We start from the raw sequence: 25,537 nt of genomic DNA on the forward strand, positions 1-25,537 counted from the left end.
TCGTGGGTCTGCATATACTCGTATGCACGGCGGCCTTATTCCTTCAGGATTGAAAATTTCCCTGCGGGATAGGCTGCCCATCTCCATTCTAGTTCGGATGCTCCCTCAAGCATTTCGATGTCTGGAGAGGACACATCTTTGGCAAAATAAAACCATAAATGGACACAATTCAAAGACCCAATCTTTGGTTCTTTCTGTGTGAGAGATTTCTGCTGCATTTCCAGGCACATTCCTCACTTTCGGGATACAAATTTGTACCATAGCGAGCTTCAGAGTTCACTGCATTGAAGTCTTTCCAAATCTCTAAAATCTCTCTCTCAAAAGTACGCCTACAATGGGCGGATAATTTTAATTGAAGTACATTTTTTAGATGGATTTTATGCGTTCCAAAGGCTTTTCACTGTACAATAAATACGGGGGATACACAAGTACGGGCACGGCCCGTACTCGTGGGCATGTCGGGGATATAACTGAATTATCAAACGCTGGCAAATTCCTTGGGTTTTTAAAGACCTAACAAAAATTCTTGGGGACAAAATTGTATCCCCCACCCGCTAGCAAAACTTTGTCCATGTGAAAGCCATTAAAAACTCAAATCAAATCAAAACTCAACCAGCAACAAAAATTAATAGAAATATTCAGAAATCAGAATTCCAAATACCGAAGGAAATGCGAAGAAAATAAGAGAAGAAAAATTACAAAAACAAGAGGAGGCAGATGGGGATATGTAAAGCGATATGGATGGATGGTAAGGTAAATGGTGGCTATAAGAAGCGTAAAATGGAAAATGGAAAAGGCCTGTGGCCAATGGTCATGGGGCAGGAGGCAGGGGGAGACCTGCAATGTTATGAATATGAAAATCGTTTTAACGATGCGACGCGACGCGCAAAATATACGCCAGATATACGCGTATATCTAAATACAATAAAAATGTTGAGTTTTTGAGCTTTATTTTTATATATATGTATTTTTTTTTTTTTTTCTTTGGTTTGTTTTTGGCCACGTATTTACGTCACAACAGTTTTATGCCTCTTTAAATATTAATAAAAACGCACATCAACAAAAAATTAATAATAATCAGACTCGATACACGGTCCCATATCTATATGGATGGATCGACTCGAGAAAGTAGCCGCCAAAAAGCAGAGGGCGAATATTCGATAGAATATTTTTAAGACCTACCTCATGGATCGGTTACGGTACCGAGACACACACAGCGGGCCACGATTTAGTTATTTTTGTTTGTGCCGAAAAAACTTACAAAAAAAAAAAACAACCAAGAAGTGCGGGAACAACTTTAATTTTGTTCCCCTTTATTCTATTTTATTCTTGGGGGGGTAGCGCGACGCAAAGAAGCTTCACCAGAAAAAAATTCAGAAAAAAAATGCAAAAAAAATTTAAAAAAAAAAAAAACAGTGAATGATATAAAAAGTTGTCTTTCTCTTCCTGCCGCGGAGTCGAAGTTTCGCGTCTGTTGATGCGGATAAGCGCGAGTTGGAGGCTACTGCGGATGCCGATTACGGACTACGGATGCGAATGCGAGTAAGGAGACGGATACGGGAACGACGGGGCACGGCTTAGCAGGCACTGCGGCTCAAAGAGCGGCTCAACGGTTCGGTCCGTTGGTCCAGTGGTTGAATCTACTGCTCCTACTACTACTACTGCTGCTACTGCTGCTACTGCTGCTGCTGCTGCTCCAACTGCTGCTGCTGCTGCGATGCCTTGCGTGTCGCGTGTCGCGGCTCTGTACATCGCGGCGTATACGCAACGACTATTGGCCCCACTGACGCAGCGGACGCGCTGGAGACCGTCTGTGCGAGACCCAGACGCAAACGATGCCCGCGTCTCTGCAGGCGACAATCGGCAGAGAGCCCGAAACGGATTCCGAATTGGGTATTCCGAATCGGAACGAATGCAGCCGCAGTCGCAGTTCGCTGTTCGCAGCAGCAGCATAAAAAGCAGCAGCTGCGGCTTTCAACCTGAGCTTTTTCGACAGACAACGCTTTCGATATCGACAAAAGCTCCAACGCACCGCAGCACAAAGCACAACGCAGAGCAGAGAGCGCAGCGCAGCGCAGCGCAGCGCCGAGATAACAGCAGAGAGCGAGCAGCGCAGTCACGACTCTCAATTTGAAGGTCAGCAGCGACCGCCCGCAGCCAAAACCTGGCCGAAACCTGGCCGAAGCAACAATCGTCTAGCCCCGCCCACTAATAGCTCCCCCCCCCATCAAAAAAGTGCCCAAAATGCCGGTCCGTTCTGCAGAAGTTAAAGTTCGTCGATGAAATGAAAGAGCCATGTCGTGCCGTGCCGCACCGTGCTCCGCGCTCCGGAGAGCGGTGGAAAGTGGGCCAACGCCGCAGATAACCGCAACGGAATGCAGAGAATTTTCGAAATTCCCATTCGAAGACGAAAACTAAAAGCGCAAAGCGCAAAGCTTTCCAAGTCACGGTTACCGTTACTTGCCCGAAGCTTGCACTAGAAAAAGTTCTCTTGGCATTATTTTTATAATGCCGAAAATTAATGTGAGAATCATTTAAAAAAAAAAATGCTGTTTGAGTGAGTGTTGGAAAACACTTTAAAAATTTTCGAACAACTTTTTTTTTGTATTTCTTTGAAATCAAGCAGGCCAGATCAACTCTCATTTTGACACATCAACCAACATCTATGGAGAATTTTTATTCCCAAAAATATTCTCAGTCAAGTCGGTAAAATTTCGACATTTCACTCTCCGTACACAATTTTCCCCATTAAAAATAGGAAAACTAGAGCGATGAACTACCACCAATACTACCAGAGGGCCAGCTCGGAAAGGCCCGAGCTCCTGAAGTTAATTGGCACGGACAAAGACGAAGAGTCCATTCCCTGGGGATCTACCGTTCTGGGACTTCGCTACGACAGGGGGGTCCTGATTGCGGCCGAAACCTGCGCCCACTCTGAATGGATGCCTCGGTTCCAGAATATGGATCGGGTGTTCAAAATAAGCGAACAGATTATTGTGGGCGGAGGTGGCGACTTTGGTGGCATACAAAAATACAAGGACACGATTGATGCGCAGGTCATCGCGGATCGCATCTACTGGGCCGCCTTCGAGATGAAGCCAAAGACTGAAGATCACACGGCTGTGCTGATAGTTGTGGGTGGCATGGATCCAAAGACGGGCCCCTACCTGTCCTCCATCGATTGTCGTGGTCGCATCGTGGAGGACTACGTGGTGACCACGGGCCCAGCCCTGGAGGCGGTCCTGCCCATGGTGCGCAACAACAAACCGAAGGACCGAGAGTTTTCGGAACAGGAGGCGCTCGCTATGATCTGGAAGGGCATGACGGGGGCATTGCATTGTCCCGACGCTCGTGAAATTCCCAGCTACACGGTCGGCATCTGCAGCGCCAACGGATGCCACATTGAGGGACCCTACAGAGCCAACAAGGACTGGACTCACGCCCGTCACAATGAAGTTATGCTCTAGAAGCATAGCCAAATGCAAATGCAAAAACAAAAACAAAACAAAAATGCACACAAATACAAATATTTTACACACAGCAAAAATTGGTACACCTGCATTTTGGGTTCCACTTAAAATGTTCAAACATAAACTTACAAATTAAAATAAAATAAAATATTACAAATTAATAATAAATATTACTTTTGCCAATTTTGCATGTGTGTAAATGTTTTTGAATGCTTCCAGAAATATTATTAAATTATTATTTACTTATTATTATATTATTTGCAATGATTAATTAAATATTATATCATCTTTTCGTTTCCGGAATGGGATGTATTTTTGACAAGCTTTTGCGCCAAGCAAAAAAAAAATATAATCACCAGTGGCAAGCAACTTGCGAACAAAGCAGTCAACGGAGTCTGCAACATTGAAGGTGAGTTTCCAAACTATTTAAAATCAAAAGAAAAAGAATAAATACATAAATACTCCATTGCCAGATACTTCGAAATATGTGGCCCAAAGGCGGAAGGGGAAGGGACTGCAAGCGAGACAAACTTTTGGTATTAAATATTTTATATGTGGAAGGTGCTCGTATTCCACGTGAATCCCCAGTATCTTAATTGCTTTTTCTGCTTGCAGGAATATTTCCAAAACGCCTCAATAAAGCACACAGAATGGAACGAAAAGCTCAGCAACGAAAAGCTCTGCTGCCAAAGGCTTTTCCATGGCAACGAAGGAAACGGGGAAGCGGAGAAACCGTTACCCAGAACGGATAACAAAAACAGTAAAGCAGGCACGAATAACTGTCAGTACATATATAATAAATGAGTACATACTCATGTAAATATAAACATATAGCCAGCATATTCAGTATATAGAGACAGAGTCCCCCCAACGATATTCCAAGATGTCCAGATCGTCGGGGAAGGGTAAATCATCAGAAACGACGCTGGTGCGATGGAGCAACAGTCGGCAAAATCGTGCCCCGGGCACGGGGATAGCCTCCGCTGCTAGCAGCGAACTAAACGTCACCATGTCCGCCATGCCACCCGACAGCAACGCCGATGGCGACGCTGCCGCCGCCACCGGCACCGGCACCGGCGGTCATGTGCAGCTGCTGGACGGCAAGAGCTCGGTAGCCACGAGCAGCATTACATCACCGAGGGATACAGCGGTATCCAGGGCGCGAAAACAGCGACTCAACTTCCAGCGAAAGGGCTCGACGGTGGGCAGCGTTGGGGCCAGGTCTCGCAGCCCCAGCACCACCAAGATAACGACGGGCGCCTCGCTGATACCGAATCTCAATCTGGTGATCAATCGGATGCGGGCCAGGCAGGACGATGCATTCGTCTACATGGACTACATGCTGCCGCACGACAGCGAATACTTTACGCCGTACAGCCTGCGGGAGGTGGAATACGAGGATCTGAATCCATACGAGCCATTCTTTACGGTGACGCGTCACGGTGTCACCTTTTGGCACTGCTCGGAGAACTTCTTCACGCCGCTCGATCAGTGGCAGCAGGAATTTGTGCAGTTCCTCAGCATCATCCAGATACGTTCATTCTCCATTTTCCGGCTCTGGAAGGGCTTCAAGGTGTGGGAGAAGACAATCAAATGGCGCAAGCTGAACGAGGCGCGCGACTATCTGCACAACAATCTGTTCATTGTGATACCACAGCTGGCCAAGGCCATTTTGCGCATGCGCGCCGAAATCGTTCAAATGGAGCGTCTGAATTTCGTGAATATCAGCAACATCGAGAACTGGCATCCGTTCTACTTTCTCGAGACCCATATGCGCATCTACGAGCAGCTGCACAAGATCTTTCACGATTTTCGTACACAATTTGGCGTTTCGATATGTGAGTGAGCAGTGCCCCAACCCCCAACCCCCAACCCTTACCCTTATTTAATATATATAAATCTTTTGTACAGTTCGTGCCTGCACGGATGCCATACAGGCGCGCGGCTTCTATCCGGACGATGAGGTCAACTACTATCCATCGATGAAGAAGATGCGCGAGGCGCACAGCTTTATGGATCGGGCACGCAAGCGAGCCTTCTGCAAGACCCTAACAAAGTATGGAATCTATCCCGTTGATAGATGAATCTCTGACATTTCTCCTCGGCTTTCCGTGCTTTCGCAGCTTTCTCACGTACTCCGACATGATGGTCTTTCAAATGCTTTACCGCATCACCACCAAAAGCTTTGAGGATCTGGCCCATGCCTTCGAGGAGCACGATGCCGTGGGGCCAACGGACGCGGACATTTCCAGGCACAGTCGAACGGATAAGCGGGTCGAGAGGCAGCGGCCGGCCGACAAGCCACAGCATCCATTCTTTCTGGCAATGCTGCGACTGTTGCCCGATCGCATCGATATCGAGCCATCGGAGGAGGTCATCAAGATCATTTTTCAGCGCATCACCGGACTGATACTCGAGACGGTGCTGGACATTCGACCATTTACAACGGACCCGTACTTCAAGCAGTACACAGAGTAAGTTCGCCCAGTGCTTGCCCCTCTTTGTGCTCTCATCACACGATCATCGTCACTGGCAGGCCATCGATCATGGGACGTCAGGAGGAGGTGCTGTATGATGGCGCGCCCGATCTGCACTGGCTGCTACGTGCCGATAGCACTTTCCAGTTTAATCGGTAAGAAACCCTATACCGATAGCCATACCGATACTCACCGATCTCTCTCATCTGAAATTCGATATATAGGAAAAATATCTTCTATCTGCTGCGCAAAGCCTACGATCGGGCTCGCACCTATACGGAACGTTTCCATGCAATTCGCGAGAACTTTGAGATCGACACCCACACAGATCCCGAAACTTTGAGCAGCGAAAGGGGTCAGTGGGGGGTGATGCTCTGTCCACAAAGACAATGACAAAACTAAACCGAATATCCCCATTGCAGATCTGACCACGCTGCGCAACTACTGCGATCGCTATTGCAACAATGTGCGTGCCCTGGATGGTATCTTGGAGTTTGTTTATCTGGGATTGCTGAAGCTGACGCAGACGAACTTCAAGGATGCTGTGACGCCGGTGTGCCAGCGTCTGCAGAACGTCCTGGCCACATATCTGCCCAAGCTGGCCGAGGAGGAGACGACGCGACTGTACGAGGAGGCGCAGGATTTCTTTGGCCGCATCTGCTTCGAGCCGCAGGAGACGCTCGATATTGTGAATCACATACGATTCCTGGACACATGCAGCGCGGAGCTCGATATCATATTCGAGGGTATCGACTATGTGCACGATCTGCTGCTGATTATCAAGGACTTTGCCATACCGATCGATGACGATCGCAAAGAGGACTACATGGACACCGAGGACTATGTGAATCGCACCAAGGACACGCTGCTCGAGATCCAGGAGAAGCGGCAGGAGTTCATCAATCGCCTCGAGGAGGCCATGATGGATGACATATTTACGCTCAAAGAGGAGATACACGTGATCGCTGTGGAGGCCCTCGAGCCATGGCTCTTGAATGTGAGTGAACACACCCATCATGGGCGATGGATATGCGTAACAGCGACTAACCCTATATTATGCCTATGCCCACACTCTGTAGGCCAAATCCGAACGGATTTCGGTTACAAACAAGCTGGACGCGCTGATGGATCAGCTGAGTGGTTGCAAGGAGCGTGCCGAGGAGTTCCTGGGCTACCAGAAGGAATTCCGCATCGATCTAACCATGTACGAGGAGATGGACCAGGCCTTCTACGACATACGCATGCGCCAGAATCTCTACAAGACGATGATCGACTGGGAGCAGGCACTCACCGACTGGCAGGCGGCCGATTTCAACACTTTGATTGTCGCCGATATGCTCGAACTTAATTCGAAGACGATCAAAAACTGTCTGCAGTTCCAGAAGTATCTGCCAGAGAATAACATTGTGCCAGTGCTGCAGAAATCGGCCGAGGAGTTCAAGGAGAAGCTGCCCGTCATTGGATATCTGCGCAATCCCAATCTTCGAGCTGTGAGTGAGCCGAGTGCCCAGTGCCCATCAAATAAATGCACAAACTAATCCTATTTCGTCTGTCACATAGCGCCACTGGTCAGAGATCGAAGAGCTGTTGAGCCATAAATTCTTTCAGGAGAAGGACATCGTGCTGGCCACCTACGAGGAGGTGCATGCCTTCGATGACGAGGCCATTGGCGAGTCCCTCATGCAGATCTCATCACAAGCCACCGGCGAAATGCAGCTCGAGAATATGCTGAAAGCCATCGAAACGATCTGGAAGGAGACCGAACTGGCCATTGTCTCGCATCACGATCAGAAGGATGTCTTCATACTGGCCGGCACCGAGGAGCTGCAGGCGGTGCTCGATGATGCCAATGTGAATATCAATACGATAGCCGCCTCCAAATTTGTGGGTCCCATCAAGGGCAAGGTGGATGAGTGGATCACCGATATGGATCAATTTGGCAAGACTTTCGGTGAGGCAGGAGGCCGCCTTCTTGCTCCCCTAATGCTAATGCTCTCCCTCTCTCTCTCGTCTCTGTGTGTCTCTTCTGTAGAGGCCTGGATGGACTGTCAGGGTGCATGGATATATTTGGAGGCCATATTCGCATCGGCGGATATACAGCGCCAGCTGCCCAACGAGGCCAAAATGTTCTTTCAGGTGGACAAATGCTTCAAGGAGATTGTCCGCCAGGCCAAGAAAGTGGCACTGGCCCTGCCCACAATGTCCAGTGTGGAGGTGTACGATGCCCTTGTGGAGAACAATCGATTGCTCGATCTAATCTCACGCGGCCTGGAGGCCTATCTGGAGGTGAAGCGTGTGGTATTTCCCAGGTAGGGCGGCTCCCATTGAATCGCATCAGCTATTCTCCATTACATAGTCTACCCATCTATGCATAGATTCTACTTCCTGTCGAACGATGAACTTCTGGAGATTCTGGCCCAGACGCGCATACCACAGGCCGTGCAGCCGCATTTGCGCAAGTGCTTCGATGCCATCTACCGTCTGGAGTTCGGCTCCAAGGACAGTGGCGATGACAAGGTGGTGGCCACCAATGACATTATCGCCTATCTATCGCCGGAGGGCGAGAAGCTGCAGTTTGGCAAAGGACTGAAGGCGCGCGGCGCCGTCGAGGAGTGGCTCAGCAAGGTGGAGGAGGCGATGTTTGTCTCCGTGAAGCGCTACATGCGCTTCGGCTATCAGTGCTATCTGGCCAAGGAGCGCGAGGAGTGGTTCCAGGATCATCCCAATCAGGTGGTGCTCACCGTCTCCCAGGTGCAGTGGGCCGCCGACATTCATCGCATATTCGACAACAAGGAGAAGAACCCAGCGAACATAATGGAAAAGATGGGCAAATTTGAGGTGAAATGCCTCAAGGATCTGGGCGCACTGGCGGCCCTCACACGGCGCAGCATCACTTCGCTGCTGCGCAAGATCCTTTGTGCGCTGATCACCATCGATGTCCATGCCAAGGACTCGGTGCGCATGCTATCGAGAAGGAGGTCTGCAAGCCGTAAGTTTCAACGAATCAATCCTGTCCGTTACTCTGTCCGATGTTCCATTTGGTTTTCTTCCTGCACCAGCAACGACTTCAATTGGCTGAAAATGTTGCGATTCTATTGGGCGGATGAAACGGAGACCGTGTACTCCCGTATGGCGGCCGCCAATATTCCCTACTACTATGAATATCTGGGCGCTGGCGGTGTCCTGGTGCTCACCCCGCTCACAGATCGCTGCTACCTGTGTCTGATGGGCGCCTTTCAAATGGATTTGGGTGGAGCGCCTGCTGGGCCGGCGGGCACCGGCAAAACCGAGACGACCAAGGATCTGGCCAAGGCCCTGGCCAAGCAGTGTGTCGTCTTTAACTGCTCCGATGGCCTCGACTACAAGATGATGGGCCGCTTCTTTTCGGGTCTGGCCCAGTGCGGTGCCTGGTGCTGCTTCGACGAGTTCAATCGCATCGATATCGAGGTGCTGTCCGTGATTGCCCAGCAGTTGATCACCATACGAACGGCCAAGGCCATGAGGGCAAAGCGGTAAGAGATTTGAACTGATCTGGATGATCATTTTCGATTGATTGATTGATTGATTGCTTGCCTTGCCTTGCATTTGCGCAGATTCGTCTTTGAGGGTCGCGAGATCAAGATTAATCGCTCATGCTGCGTCTTCATTACAATGAATCCGGGCTATGCGGGCCGCACAGAGCTGCCCGACAATCTGAAGGCCCTGTTCCGGCCCATCTCAATGATGGTGCCCGACTATGCTTTGATCTCCGAGGTGATCCTATACTCGGAGGGCTTCGAGGATCCCAAAATCCTCGCCCGCAAGATGGTGCAGATGTACCAGCTGTGCAGCCAGCAGCTCAGCCAACAGAATCACTACGACTTCGGCATGCGAGCCGTCAAGTCGGTGCTGGTCATGGCCGGTGCCCTGAAGCGTGCCTCGCCCGATCAGCGTGAGGATATCACACTGATTGCCGCACTGCGCGACTCCAATATACCCAAGTTCTTGGCCGACGATGCTGTGCTCTTCCGTGGCATCCTCAGCGATCTGTTTCCGGGCGTGGAACTGCCCGGACTCACAGCATCCGAATCTGGAGGCCAGTCTGCTGCTGGGACTGCGCCAGAAGAACCTGCAGCCGGTGGCCACCACCATACGCAAGTGCCTGCAGCTGTACGAGACGATGTGTGTGCGGTGGGGCGTTATGCTGGTGGGTCCAACGGGCGGCGGCAAGTCCGTGGTGCTGCATGCCCTCGAGTTTGCGCTGGCCCATCTCTTTGAGATTGAGGTGCAGGATCCGAACTTTCGGCCCGTTGTCATACAGACAATGAACCCCAAGGCGGTGTCCATGAACGAGCTGTACGGCTATGTGGATCCCAAGACGCTGGAATGGCAGGACGGTCTCCTTGGTCTGGCCGTGCGCACAGCCACCAATGTGGAGGGTAAGCGTAGCTGTCCCACCGGCCGATCCATATATAGAGATCCTTTTTAGCTAACCATATTGGACTATATTTTTTTGTTGTTCTTTCCATACAGATGAGATCCATCAGTGGATCATGTGCGATGGCCCAGTGGATGCTGTTTGGATTGAGAACTTGAACACCGTGCTGGACGACAACAAGATGCTGTGTCTGGCGAATTCGGAACGCATCAAGCTCACCGCCTGGATACACATGCTGTTCGAGGTGCAGGATCTGCTGCAGGCCTCACCCGCCACTGTCTCACGGTGCGGCATGGTCTACGTGGATCCCACCGATCTTGGCTGGCTGCCGCTGATCGATACCTGGCGTGAGGTGGAGATGCGCCAGAAGCTGTCACCCGCACTCACCGAATTCCTGTATCAACTGTTCACGGGCTACTTTGAGAAGGCATTGAAGATCGAGCGTAAGCGTGCGGTGTACACCATCCATCAGGTGACCAATGCCAAGGTGCGTCTGTGCTGTGCCCTCACCTCATCGCAGCTGGAGGCCGTCAAGTGGTCGCCATTGACAGACGAACAGGCCAAGGAGCTCATCACAAAGATCTTCTCATGGAGCGTACTCTGGTCGATTGCCTCCAATCTGAAGGATGCCGAAAAAGTTGCCTACGAGGAGCAGTGGAGCCGCATCGTTGCCCAGCATCCGAATATGGAGTAAGCAGAACACACAAAAAGGCAAAAAGGTGAAAGCCTTATCCTAATGTCTTTCGTAGCCTGCCAAAGCATACAATGTGGAACTATCGCGTGGATCTGGAGACACGCGAATGGGGCAAATGGCTGGACATAATGCCCAAGTTCAAGTTCAGCTCGGAGATCTCCTACTATGACATGCAGGTGCCCACAGTGGATACCACCAAATACGGGTGAGGCAAGCCACCATTTTTGGTCTCTCCTTAGAGCTAATTTCCCTCTATTCAAATCCCTAGCTATGTTGCTGATCTTCTGTTCAAGCGCAATATACCCGTCATGTTTACGGGTGAGACGGGCGTGGGCAAAACGGTGCTGGCCATCAGTTGCATGAAGCGTCTGTCCGAGGGCAAGGTCATACCAGTAATCCTCAACTTTTCGGCACAGACGAGCAGCATACGCACCCAGGAGATGATCGAGGGGCCGCTGGAGAAGCGAAAGCGCACCCAATTGGGTGCGCCAGTGGGCAAGACGGTGATCATATTTATAGACGATGTGAATATGCCCAAGCTGGACACGTACGGCAGCCAGGCGGCCATTGAGCTGTTGCGTCAGTTTCTCGACTTCAAGGGCTTCTACGACCGGGAGAAGCTCTTCTGGAAGGAGGTGCTCGATGTGGTGCTGGGCTGTGCCTGTGCACCGCCTGGTGGCGGTCGCAATCCGCTAACACCGCGCTTTGTGCGACACTTTGCATTGTTCTCGCTGCCCAAGCCCAATGAGGAGACCCTCACGCAGATCTTTAATGGCATTCTGTTAGGCTTTTTGGGCTCATTTTCGGGTGCGATACGCTCCCTCTCCGAGCCGATGGTGAATGCCTGCGTGGATGTCTATATGCGGGTGGCCAATGTGATGCTGCCGACGCCCGATCGCTCTCATTATATATTCAATTTGCGAGATCTGTCCAAGTGCATTCAGGGCATACTGCAGGCGACCAATCTGCACTACAATCAGGAGAATCAGATACTGCGTCTGTTCTACCATGAGACGACGCGCGTCTTTCACGATCGCCTGATCAATCAGGAGGACAAGGATCTGTTCAAGAGCCTCATGAAGAGCGTCTGCCAGCTGCACTTTAAGCGCGACGTTGTCGGCGATGACGAGCCGGCGATTCTGTTCGGTGACTTTATGATATTTGGCAAGCCGAAAAACGAACGCATCTACGACGAGATCAAGGATCATGCCAAGCTGGAGAGCGTCCTCAATGACTACATCGTCGACTACAACTCAATGGCCGTGGGCAAGCGCATGAAGCTGATACTCTTCCAGGACGCCATGGAGCATACGGTCCGGCTGGCCCGCCTGCTGCGCAGCGATCGTGGCAATGGCCTACTGGTGGGCGTCGCCGGCATGGGCAAACAGTCGCTTACACGCCTGGCCTCCCATGTCAATGAGTACAATTGCTGGCAGATCGAGATGCGGCGCAATTACGATCTGAATGCGTTCCACGAGGATTTGCGTGTCCTTTACCGCATCGCAGGGGTAAGTATCGCGCCTCCCTCAATACTCTGCTGGTGTGCTTTTTTGGCTATATTCCTTGGATCTGCACACACAGATTGATAACCATCCGGTGACCTTCCTGATGATCGACAGCCAGATTGTCGAGGAGGAGTTCCTGGAGGACATCAACAACATCCTCAACTCGGGCGAGGTGCCCAATCTCTTTGAAAGCGATGAATTCGAGAAGATCATACTGGATGCCCGCGACGCCTGCAACGAGCAACAAAAGAATGAAGTGAGTAAAGCGATTTCCCATTCCCAGTCGACTTTGGTTGGTTTAACCCTCTGGTTATATGTACTCTGGTTAGCCCTGCAATCGTGACAGCATCTACAAGTTCTTTATCAATCGAGTGCGCAACAATCTGCATGTGGTGATGTCAATGAGTCCCGTGGGCGATGCCTTTCGTCGCCGTTGCCGCATGTTCCCCTCGCTGGTCAACTGCACGACAATCGATTGGTTCACCAGCTGGCCCACGGAGGCCCTCTATTCGGTGGCCCTTGGACTGCTCACCAAGATTGCACCCAAAATGGAAGATCGCGTCGCGCTGGCCAGCGTCACAGTGTTTATGCATAAGGTAGGGGGGGCTACAGAGATACACTGATCCCTAATCTGTTTTCGGTTTCCGTTTTTCCTACTGGCGCAGACTGTGGAGGATGCATCGGTGCGTTTCTACAAGGAGATGAAGCGCCACTATTACACCACGCCCAGCAGCTACCTGGAGCTGCTGAAGCTCTATCAGAATCTGCTGAAGGCCAAGAACCAGGAGATCATTGCCAAGCGCAAGCGCATTGCCAATGGCCTCAACAAGCTGCTGGAGACCAACGAAGTGGTAAGCTCTGGTAACCTCAAACCTCGCAGAAGAGAACCCACTTCACATATCTCACATCCCACCTCCACAGATTGCTGTGATGCAAAAGGAACTGGAGGTGATGGTGCCCCAGCTGGATGAGAAATCGGCGCTGATGAAGTCGCTGCTGGCGAATCTCACAACGGAAACGAAGCAGGCGGACACCGTCAAGCAGGGCGTCATGGAGGACGAGGCCAATGCCAAAGAGAAGGCGGCCGTGGCTCAGGCCATATCCGAGGATGCTGGCAAGGATCTAGAGATTGCAATGCCGGCGCTGCGCGAGGCCGAGGATGCCTTGAAGGGCCTCACCAAGGCGGACATCAATGAGCTAAAATCATTCACAACGCCCCCAGCGCTGGTGCAGTTCTGCATGGAGGCCGTTTGCATTCTACTGGGCGCCAAGTGAGTATCACAGAGACACAGCAAGAGAGAGGTGCGGGGGGGTGAGTTGGTATTCTATGGACTCTTTTCTTACCGACACTTGCAGACCCACTTGGGCTTCAGCTAAGGCTATTATGGCGGACATAAACTTCATCAAGCGGCTGTTCGAGTACGACAAGGAGCACATGAAGGACGATGTGCTGAAGAAGGTCAAGAAGTACATCGATCACAAGGATTTTACCCCAGCCGTAAGTGGCCTTTACTTGTTTCTCTGATCCCATCCAAACACACAATATAAATACTGAAACACAAGGGAACGTTGTGAGTCGCGGCAGTGGCCGCGACTCTACTTTCTATACCCGTACTCAGTCAGTATATATGTGAGTACGGGTAAAAGAGTACACGATTTGTGTGGCAGTGGACTCCAGTGGCTGATCCCTCAGCTCATTAATTATTATTTTTTTTTTATAGAAATTCGAAAAGGTCTCGAAGGTGGCCAAATCGGTGAGCATGTGGGTGATTGCCATGGACAAGTTCTCGAAAGTGTACAAGGTGGTGGAGCCGAAAATCAAGCGCAAGGAGGCCGCCGAGGCGGAGCTCAAGGAGGTGATGGTCGTGCTGCGGCAGAAGCAAAAGGAGCTGGCCGCCGTCGAGGCGAAAATTCAGACGCTGCGCGACAGCCTCGACGAGAAGCAGCGCGAATTTCAGGTGATTCAGGACAATGTCGATCTCACCTATGGCCGCATCAATCGCGCCGGCCGCCTCACCTCCGCCCTGTCCGACGAGCAGGTGCGCTGGCGTGAGACGGTCAAATCGCTGACCGCCGATCTGGCCTGTGTGCCGGGCGATGTTCTCGTGGCAGCCGCTTGTGTGGCCTATATGGGTGCCTTCTCGCACCTGTATCGGCGCGACATGGGCGCCCTGTGGGTGAGCAAGTGTCGCGAGAATAAGATACCCTCCAGCGGGGAGTTCAATCTGCTGAAGGTGCTGGGCGATGCGTACGAGATGCGTCAGTGGAATGTGGACGGTCTGCCCAAGGACAACATCTCCATCGAGAATGGCATCTATGCGACGCGCGCCCTGCGCTGGGCCTTGATGATCGATCCCCAGGAGCAGGCCAATCGCTGGATACGCAACATGGAGAAGGAGAACAATCTGCAGGTGGTGAAAATGACCGATGCGAGCATGATGCGCATCCTGGAGAATAGCGTACGGCAGGGCTATCCGGTGCTGCTCGAGGAGATCGACGAAACAATCGATCCGGCACTGCGGCCCATCCTGCAACGCGAGACATACAAGTACGAGGGTCGCATATATCTCAAGCTGGGCGATCAGGTCATTGACTACGATGAGAACTTTAAGCTGTATATGACCACAAAGCTGCCCAATCCCCACTACCTGCCGGAGGTGTGCATCAATGTGACGCTGGTCAATTTCCTAGTGACCGAAAGTGGCCTCGAGGATCAGCTACTAGCGTGAGTATCCACTCCACTCCCTCTATGTGGCATCCCTCTAACCTCTCACGCTCTTTCTCTCTCTCTCTCTCTCTCTGTGTGTTGCAGCGACATTGTGGCCATTGAGCTACCTGCCATGGAGGCGCAACGCAACGATCTGGTGGTGAAGATCAATGCCGACAAGCAGCAGCTGTTGAGCCTCGAGGACAAGGTGCTGAAGCTGCTGTTCAACTCCGAGGGCAACATACTCGATGACGAGGAGCTGGTGGAGACCCTTAACGATGCCAAGGTGTGTGTGCTAATCCCTGATCTGTGACTCCTTAGGTCATTCAACCTTTTTATACCCGTACTCAAAAAAGAGTTAAGGGGTATATTAGATTTGTGGTAAAAGTGGATGTGTGCAACGCAGAGAAGGAAACGTTTCCGACCCCATAAAGTATATATATTCTTGATCAGCATCAATAGCCGATAGTCTGTCCGTCCGTCCGTCTTGTTGAGTGCCTAGATCTCAGAGACTATAAGAGCTAAGGCAACCAAATTTGGTTTCCAACTTATGTATATCCACTGCTACAAGTGTATTTCAAAATTCGCCCCGCCCCCTTCCGCCCACACAAAGAACGAAAATCTGTGGCAGGCACATTTTTAAAGGTACGATAAAATAAAACGAGTATCGTAGAGATGACCATATCTACCAACTGCCAATCTGAATCAGATCGGATCATAATTATAGCCAAATGAAGAAATTAATTTTCAGTTGCTTCCCCTGTCCCCCTCCATCAAACAACAACGCAACTCATTTTCCTTCTCCTCCCACGCTGCCGCGTTCGTGGAACCCTAGCGAGGAGATAAATATGAATGGAACATGTACAATTACATGTTAGATGTAGAATAGACATTGTAGATGAGATGTAGATAAGATGTAGCAAAAAAATGTAAAATGTAAAATTTTTTTTTTTTTAAAATTCTAAAAAATTATAAGTTCAATAATGTATATACTGACTGAGTACGGGTATAAGTAGAGTCGTGTCCCCAGAAACGACTCACACGTTCCTTCTCGTTTTTTAAGGAAACGTCGCTCATCATTGCCGCTCGCCTCATCGACACCGAGGAAACGGAGAAGATTATCACCGCATCGCGTGAACGGTATAGGATTTTGGCGTCGCGCGGTGCCATCCTGTACTTTGTGGTGGCTGGACTGGCCGAGATCGATCCCATGTATCAGTACAGCCTCAAGTACTTTACGCAGGTCTTCTGCAATGTCCTGCGCCAGGAGCATCCCGTGCAGGCCGTCGAGGTGCGCATCTCCGCCTTGATGGTGGACGAACTGAAGGCCATCTATGACAACATATCGCGTGGCCTGTTTGAAAATCACAAGATCATCTTTAGCTTCCTGCTGGCCCTGTCCGTGGAGCGGCAGGAGAAGCGCGTCTCCGACGAGGAGTTCAGTTTCCTAACACGCGGCGCCGTCGGCAATATACGTCCCAAGCAGCAGCCATCCAGCACAAAGCTCAGCCAAATGGAGTGGGATGCGTGCATCTACTTGGAGGACAACTTTCCGGACACATTCGCGGGCTTCAGCAGCGAGATAGACAGGCCGTTCTTCCTGCAGCTGCAGGACAACAGCGAGATCTTTGACTTTGCCCGCACCAAGCAGCCGCCCACGGACAAGTGGAACAAGCGGCTGCGCATCTTTCACAAGCTCATGTTCATCGCTATCTTCCGCAAGCCGCGCTTCCTGCTGAATGTTGTCAGCTATCTGCATGGCACCGTTGGCCGCTACTTCACCGAGGTCTCTGCCACGGGCACACAATTGAGCACCGTGTAAGGGACACCACACCTGTAGGATTCTCCCCATTGATGGTTACCCTTTTAATGTTTGTTTGTTTGTTTTCTTGGCAGCTTCCTGGACACCTCCGAGGTGACGCCTCTGATCTTTGTGCTGTCAACGGGCTCCGATCCGATGTCGGGCTTCCTGAAGTTCACCACCCAAATGCAATATACGGAAAAGTACTATTCGATATCGCTGGGCCAGGGCCAGGGACCGGTGGCCGAGAATCTGATTGACAAGAGCCTGCGGCTGGGACACTGGGTCTTTCTGCAGAATTGCCATTTGGCCACCTCATGGATGCGCACCCTAGAGACAATTGTGCGCAATCTGTCGCTGGGCATTACCAAGTCGCATCCCGAATTTCGGCTCTTCCTCTCATCGATGCCCATCAGGGAGTTCCCAATCAGTGTGCTGCAGAATTCGGTGAAGATCACCAATGAGCCGCCCAAGGGTATCAAGGCGAATGTGATTGGCGCCCTGGCGGATCTCAAGCGGGACTTCTTCGAGCATCACATCCAGAACGGCAACTGGCGGGCCATTGTCTTTGGGCTGTGCATGTTCCATGCGGTGCTGCTGGAGCGTCGCAAATTCGGTCCCCTTGGCTGGAACATCATGTACGAGTTCAATGAGAGCGATCGCGAGTGCGGCCTCAAGACGCTCGATTTCTTTATCGATCGCGAGGTAATGGACGATATACCCTGGGAGGCGATACTCTATATTAACGGTGAGATCACCTGGGGCGGTCGCGTCACCGACTACTGGGATCTGCGTTGCCTGCGCACGGTGCTGATGATCTTCTCGTCGAAGCGGATCATACAGCCGGAGTATAAGTATTGTCGGGGCGATGCCTACTATAGGGATCCGCGCAAGAAGACGCTCGCCGAGTACTCGACCTTTGTGCAGGGCTTTCCGGTGCTCGAGGATCCGGAGATATTTGGCATGAATCAGAACGCCAATATTGTGTTTCAGACCAAGGAAACGGAATTCTTTATCAGCACCCTGCTGCTGGGCCAGCCACGATCAGCCGCCGACGAGGGTCAGGCGGCGGAGAATGACATCTGTCAGCAGATTATTGCCCGCATCCAGGAGGCGCTGGTCAACAAGATCAAGCGTGAGCCCCTCCATGACACCCTCTCGACGGTAGGTTGTGCCGTTTACCCTCGTACCTCCGCTTTACCCTATTTACCTTTCACAGCTGGACAGCAAGGGACAGGTGCCGTCGCTGACAACGGTGCTGGTGCAGGAGATCGATCGCTTCAACATTGCGCTGGGCATCATACACGACAGCCTGACGAATCTGGCCAAGGCCATCAAGGGTCTGGTGGTGATGTCCGAGGAGCTGGAGAATGTATTCAAGGCGCTGCTGGCCAATCTGGTGCCCGCTTCCTGGGCCAAGCGGAGTTTCCTCTCCATTAAGCCGCTGCCCAACTACATAACGGACTTTCAGCGACGCATCGACTTCATTCAGCACTGGGCGGAGAATGGGGCGCCGCGCTCCTACTGGATCAGTGGCTTCTTCTTTCCGCAGTCCTTCCTCACGGGCGTGCTGCAGACGTACGCGCGCCGTCGCGTGCTGCCCATCGATTCGCTGAAGATCGACTTTGACATTGTCGAGCGGGAGCTGGTGCAGCAGGATTTCTTTGAGGCCCACAATGCGGGTAAAAGTGTAAGTGACGGCTGGCCATTCCCCTCGATATCTTTATGTAATATACTCTGGGCACTGCCCCACCCCATGCAGGACGAACGTTTGTATGGCAATCTGCTGGAGTGCACCGATGCCGTCATCAATGTCCATGGCATATTCATCGAAGCGGCCCGCTGGGACCTCAGCCGGGGCGGCCTCTGCGATGCCAAATTCGGTGAGCTGTACACGCGCCTGCCCATCGTTCGGTTCATGCCCTGCCTGGAGATTTCACCGCAGGTGCGTTACGAGGCGCCACTCTACAAGACCCAGCAGCGATCCGGCGTCCTCTCCACCACCGGCCATTCCACGAATTTCGTCTTGTCCGTCCTGCTGTTTAGCCAAAATGATCCCGAATTTTGGGTGATGCGTGGCACAGCTCTCGTTTCGGGTGTCGTTGAGAATGTGTCCTAAAAAACAAAAAAAAAACGGAGCAGTATAGGGAGTTATCTCTGAGTTGTCTCGTAATGTACTGATATTTTCTCTGTTTATTTTCTGCATATTTTCCTTACGGCATTTCGTTTATTTTGTTACTCTGTTCTCATGCTCTCTCTCATGCTGTTTTGTCGTGTGCGTGTGTATGTGTGTGTGTGTACTGTTATTATATACAAATAAATGTTCTTAAGATTAAGATCTAGGGTTTTTTTTTCTGGGGTAGGAGGCTGGCTATATACCACATCTCTAGCACATTTAGATATATCCTTTTTGGTTCGATTTTTTTTAGTTTTTTTTTTTTTGTTCGATTCTACATGTTTACAGCTACGATACAAAAATGTGTGGGGCTCAAAATGCGAGCAAATTATGGCAACAAACAACAACAAAAAAAAAAGATAGAGAAAATCTCTTCATTTTACATTTAGTTTAGCATATAGAATAGTCTGAGATATCAGATATATGTATGTATAAGTACAAATACAAAACGTTGCACGCTTTCAAGTCTGTCTTTTGTTGTGTTTTTTTTTTCTGGTTGCGAATTACATATTAAACAATAATAAACCTAACCTTTGCGAACGACCACTAGATCCATCAGTCCACCTCATACAGAATCATCCAAAAACAACATACACACACAAGCTCTCTACCAATATACGCGATATATGTACATATATATATTTGGTATATATATATACACAATATTCCTTTTGGTTTTGTATATCAATCGAAAGACTTTTCTTTTGTTTTTTTTTTGTGGGGATAGGACCAGATAACAGATAACGGTTTAACAGATAACTAAATTAACTAACGATAAACGGTAAACGATATATCGTAATATATATCGTAATAGATAAAGGAATGTCTGGGGTGTGTGGAAATCGGATTGAATTAGATTGGATTGGATTGGGTTTATACAATTTTGTTCGCCTTTTCTAAGTACTAATACTGCCGCATCTGTCGCTTCTCCGGGAGACCAAAAGTACTCCCAAAAATGATTGGGCTTGAAATTGTGAAATTTGGGAATGGATAGTAGGAAGGGGTTATATATAAGAGGTTTCTTCGTTAGTTTTCAAAACGGATAAATGGAATGCTAAATTAGTTGGATATTCTTATAAGCTAGTTATTGCTGGACATCTCTCTCTCTCTCTCTCTCTCTCTCACTCACTCTCTCTCTCTCGCTCTGTCTTAAGTTTCAGTTTCAGTTACAGTTTCGTTTGCCTTTCCGTTTCCGTTTCCTTTGCGTTTAAGTACACTTAACGTAACTAGTAAGTTAAATATGATATAGATATAGTACAAATTAGCTAAACAATGGGCACAAAAAAAAGATGAACAAAAAAAAGGTCGATAATAGTATTAGAATTATCGTTAGGGCCGAATCGTTGCACCACATTCTCAATAATCGTTCCATGGGCAGCACAATTTGGTCGAGCCGTTGGCGTAGGTCTGCCTATAACTTTTTGCTATCGATATCTATCCGAAGATCGGGCATTGAGCCGCGCGGCTGCAACAGGCTGCGCTTCTCCGGATCCTTGATCTTTTTCGGCTTGGGTCGGTTCGTCTTTGTGTAGCGATTGATCACACCATCCGACTCGTCCATCATGCGTAGGATGAGCGCTTGATCGGAGGAGTCGAGCGGCGCAATCGAAATGTCACGCACCGCTCGGAACTTGCCGCAATTGTTCAGATGCTCGTTCTCCAATCGAAAGAAGTTCCACACAAAGCGACTGCAAATGAAAACCAAGGGGGGTTAAGGGGTTGCCACACTCCACTCTGGGTACATTCTCAGCATACCGGAAGACCTCAAGGATGCCCGTAATGGAGGTCATGATGTCACCGCTAACAATCTTCATCTCCGTCAGATAGAAGGAAAGCACCCAAATGAAGCGCAGTGCCAGATCCTCAACAATTGCAAAATAGTAGAAGCCCTGCCCCAAAAAAACAAACCAAAATAAACGATTAAAGAGAGGGGGTAAGGGTAAGGGACAGGCGCACAAAGTACTCACCGTCGATGAGTAGACCACCTCTTCCCGCAGAAATGTATTCTCGCCGGCATTCTTATCGAACAGGCCCCAATCCATCTTGATATCCCACGTGTACGCATAGCAGGAGGACACTATCGAGGCGATTATCCAGAGCCACGTATACGGATTGTCAAACGTGCTGGCATAGTTCTCTAAACAAAGGCGGAAATAGATCAGAAATCAATAAGAGAATCATCTGCAGATTAGCAGCTGGTGCACTCACGACTGTGGAACGACTTGAGGGTGGCAAAGATCACGACGAGGAACGTGGTCGAGTATTTGCCGGCATTTACCAGATGGGGAAAGGCCTCACGCGAGTCCCGGTACCGTCGCAGGCATTGGGCGAATCGGAACCACGCCGGCAGACAGTTGACAATCGGCCGGATGATGTAGTCCTTCTCCATGCAAATGGAGGCATCATTCGCCTCCGACCAGTTGCCGTTGGTAAAGTAGAAGCAGATGAGATACTCAAAGTCCAGTATGGCGGTGGCCAGAGAGTTGAGCTGATCGCCCAGCCAGAAATCGGCGAAGCCCACGTGAAAGAATGGCGCCGATATGCACCGTCCGGTGATCCGCCACAGCCAGAAGCGGGCATCGTGATGCAGCACATGAAACGGATTGGCCAGGAAGAGCACCATGATTAGCGTGAGCGTCAGGGGGTTAATGAACGCCGGAATGGACAGGCTGGCGCTGTACAGGAAGCTCAGCATGCTGAGCGTCCATACCACACCGAAGATGGCGGCCAGTTCCATGAGATGCTGCTCGGAGAGATGATTGCGCGGATCCAGTTCAAAAATGAGCACATGATTAACGCCGGACGAACGCCAGCCGTAGATATTCACGCCAATCAGGAAGATAAACTCGATGATCAGCAGGGGGCCGCGATAGAGGCGGAATGTGACCTTCAGGTTCTCCCCGCTGATCTCATGGAAGATGGCCGACAGCACCACCACAATGCCCAGCACAATGAAGCTGCCGGAGAAGAGGCCCACCTTAAAGGTGGTCCACGGACTCTGCTGCTCCCCCAGCGGTGGTACGCGCAGCCGTTTCATTGCCCGCTGGCGATCGCCGCCCTCCAGTTCGCCGGTTACCGTCGTCTCCGTCTCATTTATAATGTTGTCGATGTCTTTGTTGGTAAAGAAATGCGACGCCTCCACGTACTCCTGTCGCCACTTGGCGCCGGTGTCAACGCGCAAAAGCTGCGCGCCCCAGCAAAAAGAGAAAAGAAAAGATAAGAGATTTGAGGTCAGGGCTCAGAGGGCCAAGAGCTGCCACTGCAGAGGTTGTAAATCTGAAGAGAGGAGCGACGTCTCTCATGTCTTACCTTGTCATGCTTTTTGAGTATCTTACGGAACCCAGTGTGATTCAGATTCTGATAGTTCTGCAGGAGAATGAGACTCAGGTAGAACTCGCTGAAGGCCAACTTCAGTTCGCGCGCCTTGCGATCGGGCAGGGCGGCCAGACGCTTCTGTCCCTTTGACTTTTTTGCACTCCGCTCGGACTCCTCGATGCAGCTCTTTAGCTCCGCATTCAGATTGGCAAACTTGCGCGTGGCCTCCGCCAGCTTTTCCGAATAGAACGTATTGATCTTCTTCAGTTCCTTGTCGCAGTAGTGAAAGAAATTCTCATCGAAGTTGGCAAAGTGACGCTTCAGCACATCATCCTCGACACTCTCCACCGAAGGGGCCTCCTCGACGGCCAAGTACAGCATGGCCTTCATTTCCTTCAAGAGAGAATGGTATGCTTTCATTGCCCTCTCTCGCTCTCTCTGGATGTATCAAAAAATAGACTCACCTCATAGTTGATGTACTGCTTGCGCCACTCGGGCGTTATGTGCGCCGACAGGATGCTCGGCAAACTTCATGGTTAAGGCGGCTCGGCTTTGCCTCTAGCTTTGATTCCAAGGATTGTCTCTCCTCTCCCTCACTGGAAGTGCGTCTGCAAGTGCTAACCAGAAAGGGAGAGTTGTAGCGGAACTATTCTCTGTTTCTTGCATTGGCGGGGTAATGTGCAGTATTATCTTTCCCTTCTCAGTGCATTCCCCTTCCTAATTCAACTAGTTTCATACCCACTGAAGCTATTTTCACTGTCCCTGAGTTCCGTGGTAGCCATTTGGCATCGTCTCTTTTCAAGTGTAAAACCAATTTAACGCCCCGATGGCCATACTAATGGGGGTGGGGCTTGTTTATCTATGATCAAGCACACATACATACATGCATACATACATATGTACATATATCTAATCCGAAGTAAGGCCTAGAAGTATTTGCCTAGAAGCGATTGCAAATTGGTTTACAAACGCCTCAATCCGACGATTGCCCCCACAATTGGATAGCAACGACTTCCCCCTCTCGACGAGTGTACTTGTGTGCACCGCGAATGATAAGCCCCTTCCTCCCAATCTCTTAACAGAATAATTGTGTAGTATCTCATTAACGTGGCCCGAATAATAAGCTAAGTAAATTGGAAAATTTTCGTCGCAAAGGCAAACAGCACACACAAAAAGAGGAAAAAGCACGAAAGATGCCGACTTTTTTTTTATAAATTGAATAAATATTGCCTCCGCCTTCCCTCCTTTCTCCACAAAATATCCCTTTATTCCAGTGGAAGCTAGATCCCCTCCCTATTCGCATTTCCCTTCATTCCAGCGCTACAGTTACTTCTCTTAATTACCCATGGTGGAGTGCAGGGTAGAGTAAGTTTCTGTACTTAATTATTTTTATCCCAGTCATTTTGTTCACACTTCCTATTTCCTATTTATTTCCCATATTTCCAGGCAATGCTTGAGCCCGTTCTCGTTCCCATTCTCCCTCCTTCCATTGGGAGGATAGAGTCCCGTTTTTGGTTTTACTTCCTTAAAGCGCAGAGCCGTTACCCTTCTCATTTTTTGTTCTTCTTCTTCCTCTGGAACGGAGAGAAATCAAAGCGAAGCGAACAAAGAGTGGGCTTAACACTGGAGGTGATAATTGATGGCAGGGTCAGTCCCCCCGCACCCACAACAGCAGTCTGTTGGTCAATTAACGTCAATGGTATGGTCAATGGTAGTGTTTAAATATAGACCTGCGACGCTGATTGATTAGAGTACTCGTTGAATAGTAACAGCTGATCGATCATCGATTCTCATTCAGTTTGCCGTTTTTAAGGCGGGGATTTAAACAGTTATCCGGACAATGCATAACAGAGTGTTTTCGTCCCTTATCGCTCCGCACCCCTCTTCCCTTTTGTACAGATTCTTCCTTCTCTGGGTGTTTAATTGCCACTGATAACGATACAGTTATACAGTTAGCCGTATCAAACATGTGTGGGCTGCCATCCGTAGCGGCGGCGGCGGCGGCAGCGGCAGCAGAAGCAACAAAAATTGACACACAAAGCCCCAAAGCCCGACAGCCCTCCCCCCACCTCTTCCGCACTACCCAACGAGACACATCGACACACACGAACAAACACACGTACACGTACGACGCAAATATTTGATCAATAAAAACAAAACACAAAAGAAAAAAAAGCACACACAAAAACTTTTAACTGAGCAGAATTGTCCGAAAGTCGTGTCTGGAAGACTGTCTCCTTATTATCTGGAAATATGATGATGATGTTGTTTTTGTATTTATTTTTGTTGCTGTTGTTGTTGTTGTTCTTGATACGCGATTCATTCAAACGATGAGTGACAGTGGGTCAGAGCGCCAGCGCAACGTTTCTTAAAGCAATTGATGAAAAACCGAAAACCAATTGAAGGCCATTTAGGCCATAGATTAACCAAAGAATGAGGGGAATAGTCTTTCAATTACATAAAATGACATATGTACATACATATACGCTGCTGCTGCTGCTGTTGCGCTGCTGCCTGATGCTGCAGCTTGCAGTTACAGTGCAGTGGGCAGCGCTGCAAAGAGTGCCAATGGCCAATCGTAGAGGAGGAGCTATCCGACTTTTGTACAGAATTCGTTGCAGCAGCACATTGTTAAAGCTATATAGATGGATTGTTAAATGAAGTTTTTTCTCTCAGCAAGCACCTGATCCACTCACAATCATTACTAATTGTCAACAGTCGCTGATTTATTAAGTACACTGCTTATCACAGGGAAGCGCGCACAACCGAACCGAACACCCACGCACGGAGCAGACGACCAGACCGTACGACGGAATAACAAAAACAAAGAATCCAGAAACTTTGTACTATCTATCTGCTGCATGTATTTCTTTTGGGTGGCAATTATAACTAACTATTTCGGCGGAGGGAGAAGTGCAGCATTGCATATCAAAATTGAGGAATATGAGTTTCCTCGGTATATTATTTACGGTATA

General features: G+C 49.8%; 3 protein-coding genes across 3 annotated transcripts; 2 read left to right on the top strand and 1 right to left on the bottom strand.

The window, feature by feature from the left end:
- The first annotated feature begins 2,771 nt into the window (after positions 1-2,771).
- LOC111072410 (proteasome subunit beta type-4-like) lies at positions 2,772-3,467 on the top strand. Its single transcript, XM_022364257.2, has one exon. It carries the CDS (start codon positions 2,772-2,774, stop codon positions 3,465-3,467), a length of 696 nt encoding a protein of 231 aa, XP_022219949.2.
- Positions 3,468-3,961: 494 nt separating this feature from the next.
- LOC111072450 (dynein heavy chain 6, axonemal) lies at positions 3,962-19,541 on the top strand. The gene is given in 29 exon segments (XM_022364328.2): positions 3,962-4,006; positions 4,086-5,308; positions 5,382-5,526; positions 5,594-5,944; positions 6,007-6,102; positions 6,172-6,302; positions 6,370-6,944; positions 7,027-7,437; positions 7,508-7,898; positions 7,980-8,256; positions 8,323-8,909; positions 8,912-8,936; positions 9,007-9,459; positions 9,541-9,994; positions 9,996-10,365; positions 10,460-11,054; positions 11,114-11,263; positions 11,327-12,566; positions 12,640-12,819; positions 12,893-13,159; positions 13,229-13,414; positions 13,485-13,834; positions 13,920-14,061; positions 14,285-15,288; positions 15,376-15,556; positions 16,334-17,088; positions 17,167-18,235; positions 18,291-18,761; positions 18,834-19,541. Coding segments are annotated over 28 exon segments (12,168 nt in total). The 5' UTR covers positions 3,962-4,006; positions 4,086-4,353; the 3' UTR covers positions 19,191-19,541.
- An 875-nt stretch (positions 19,542-20,416) lies between these two features.
- On the bottom strand, positions 20,417-25,480 carry LOC111072451 (xenotropic and polytropic retrovirus receptor 1). Its single transcript, XM_022364329.2, is given in 8 exon segments — positions 20,417-20,935; positions 21,003-21,136; positions 21,215-21,384; positions 21,456-22,431; positions 22,557-22,955; positions 23,027-23,077; positions 23,079-23,179; positions 25,043-25,480. Coding segments are annotated over 7 exon segments (2,025 nt in total). The 5' UTR covers positions 23,097-23,179; positions 25,043-25,480; the 3' UTR covers positions 20,417-20,658.
- Between the last annotated feature and the right edge of the window lie 57 nt (positions 25,481-25,537).

The sequence above is a fragment of the Drosophila obscura genome, unplaced genomic scaffold (assembly GCF_018151105.1).
Source record: "Drosophila obscura isolate BZ-5 IFL unplaced genomic scaffold, ASM1815110v1 contig_165, whole genome shotgun sequence".
NCBI classification, from domain to species: domain Eukaryota; kingdom Metazoa; phylum Arthropoda; class Insecta; order Diptera; family Drosophilidae; genus Drosophila; species Drosophila obscura.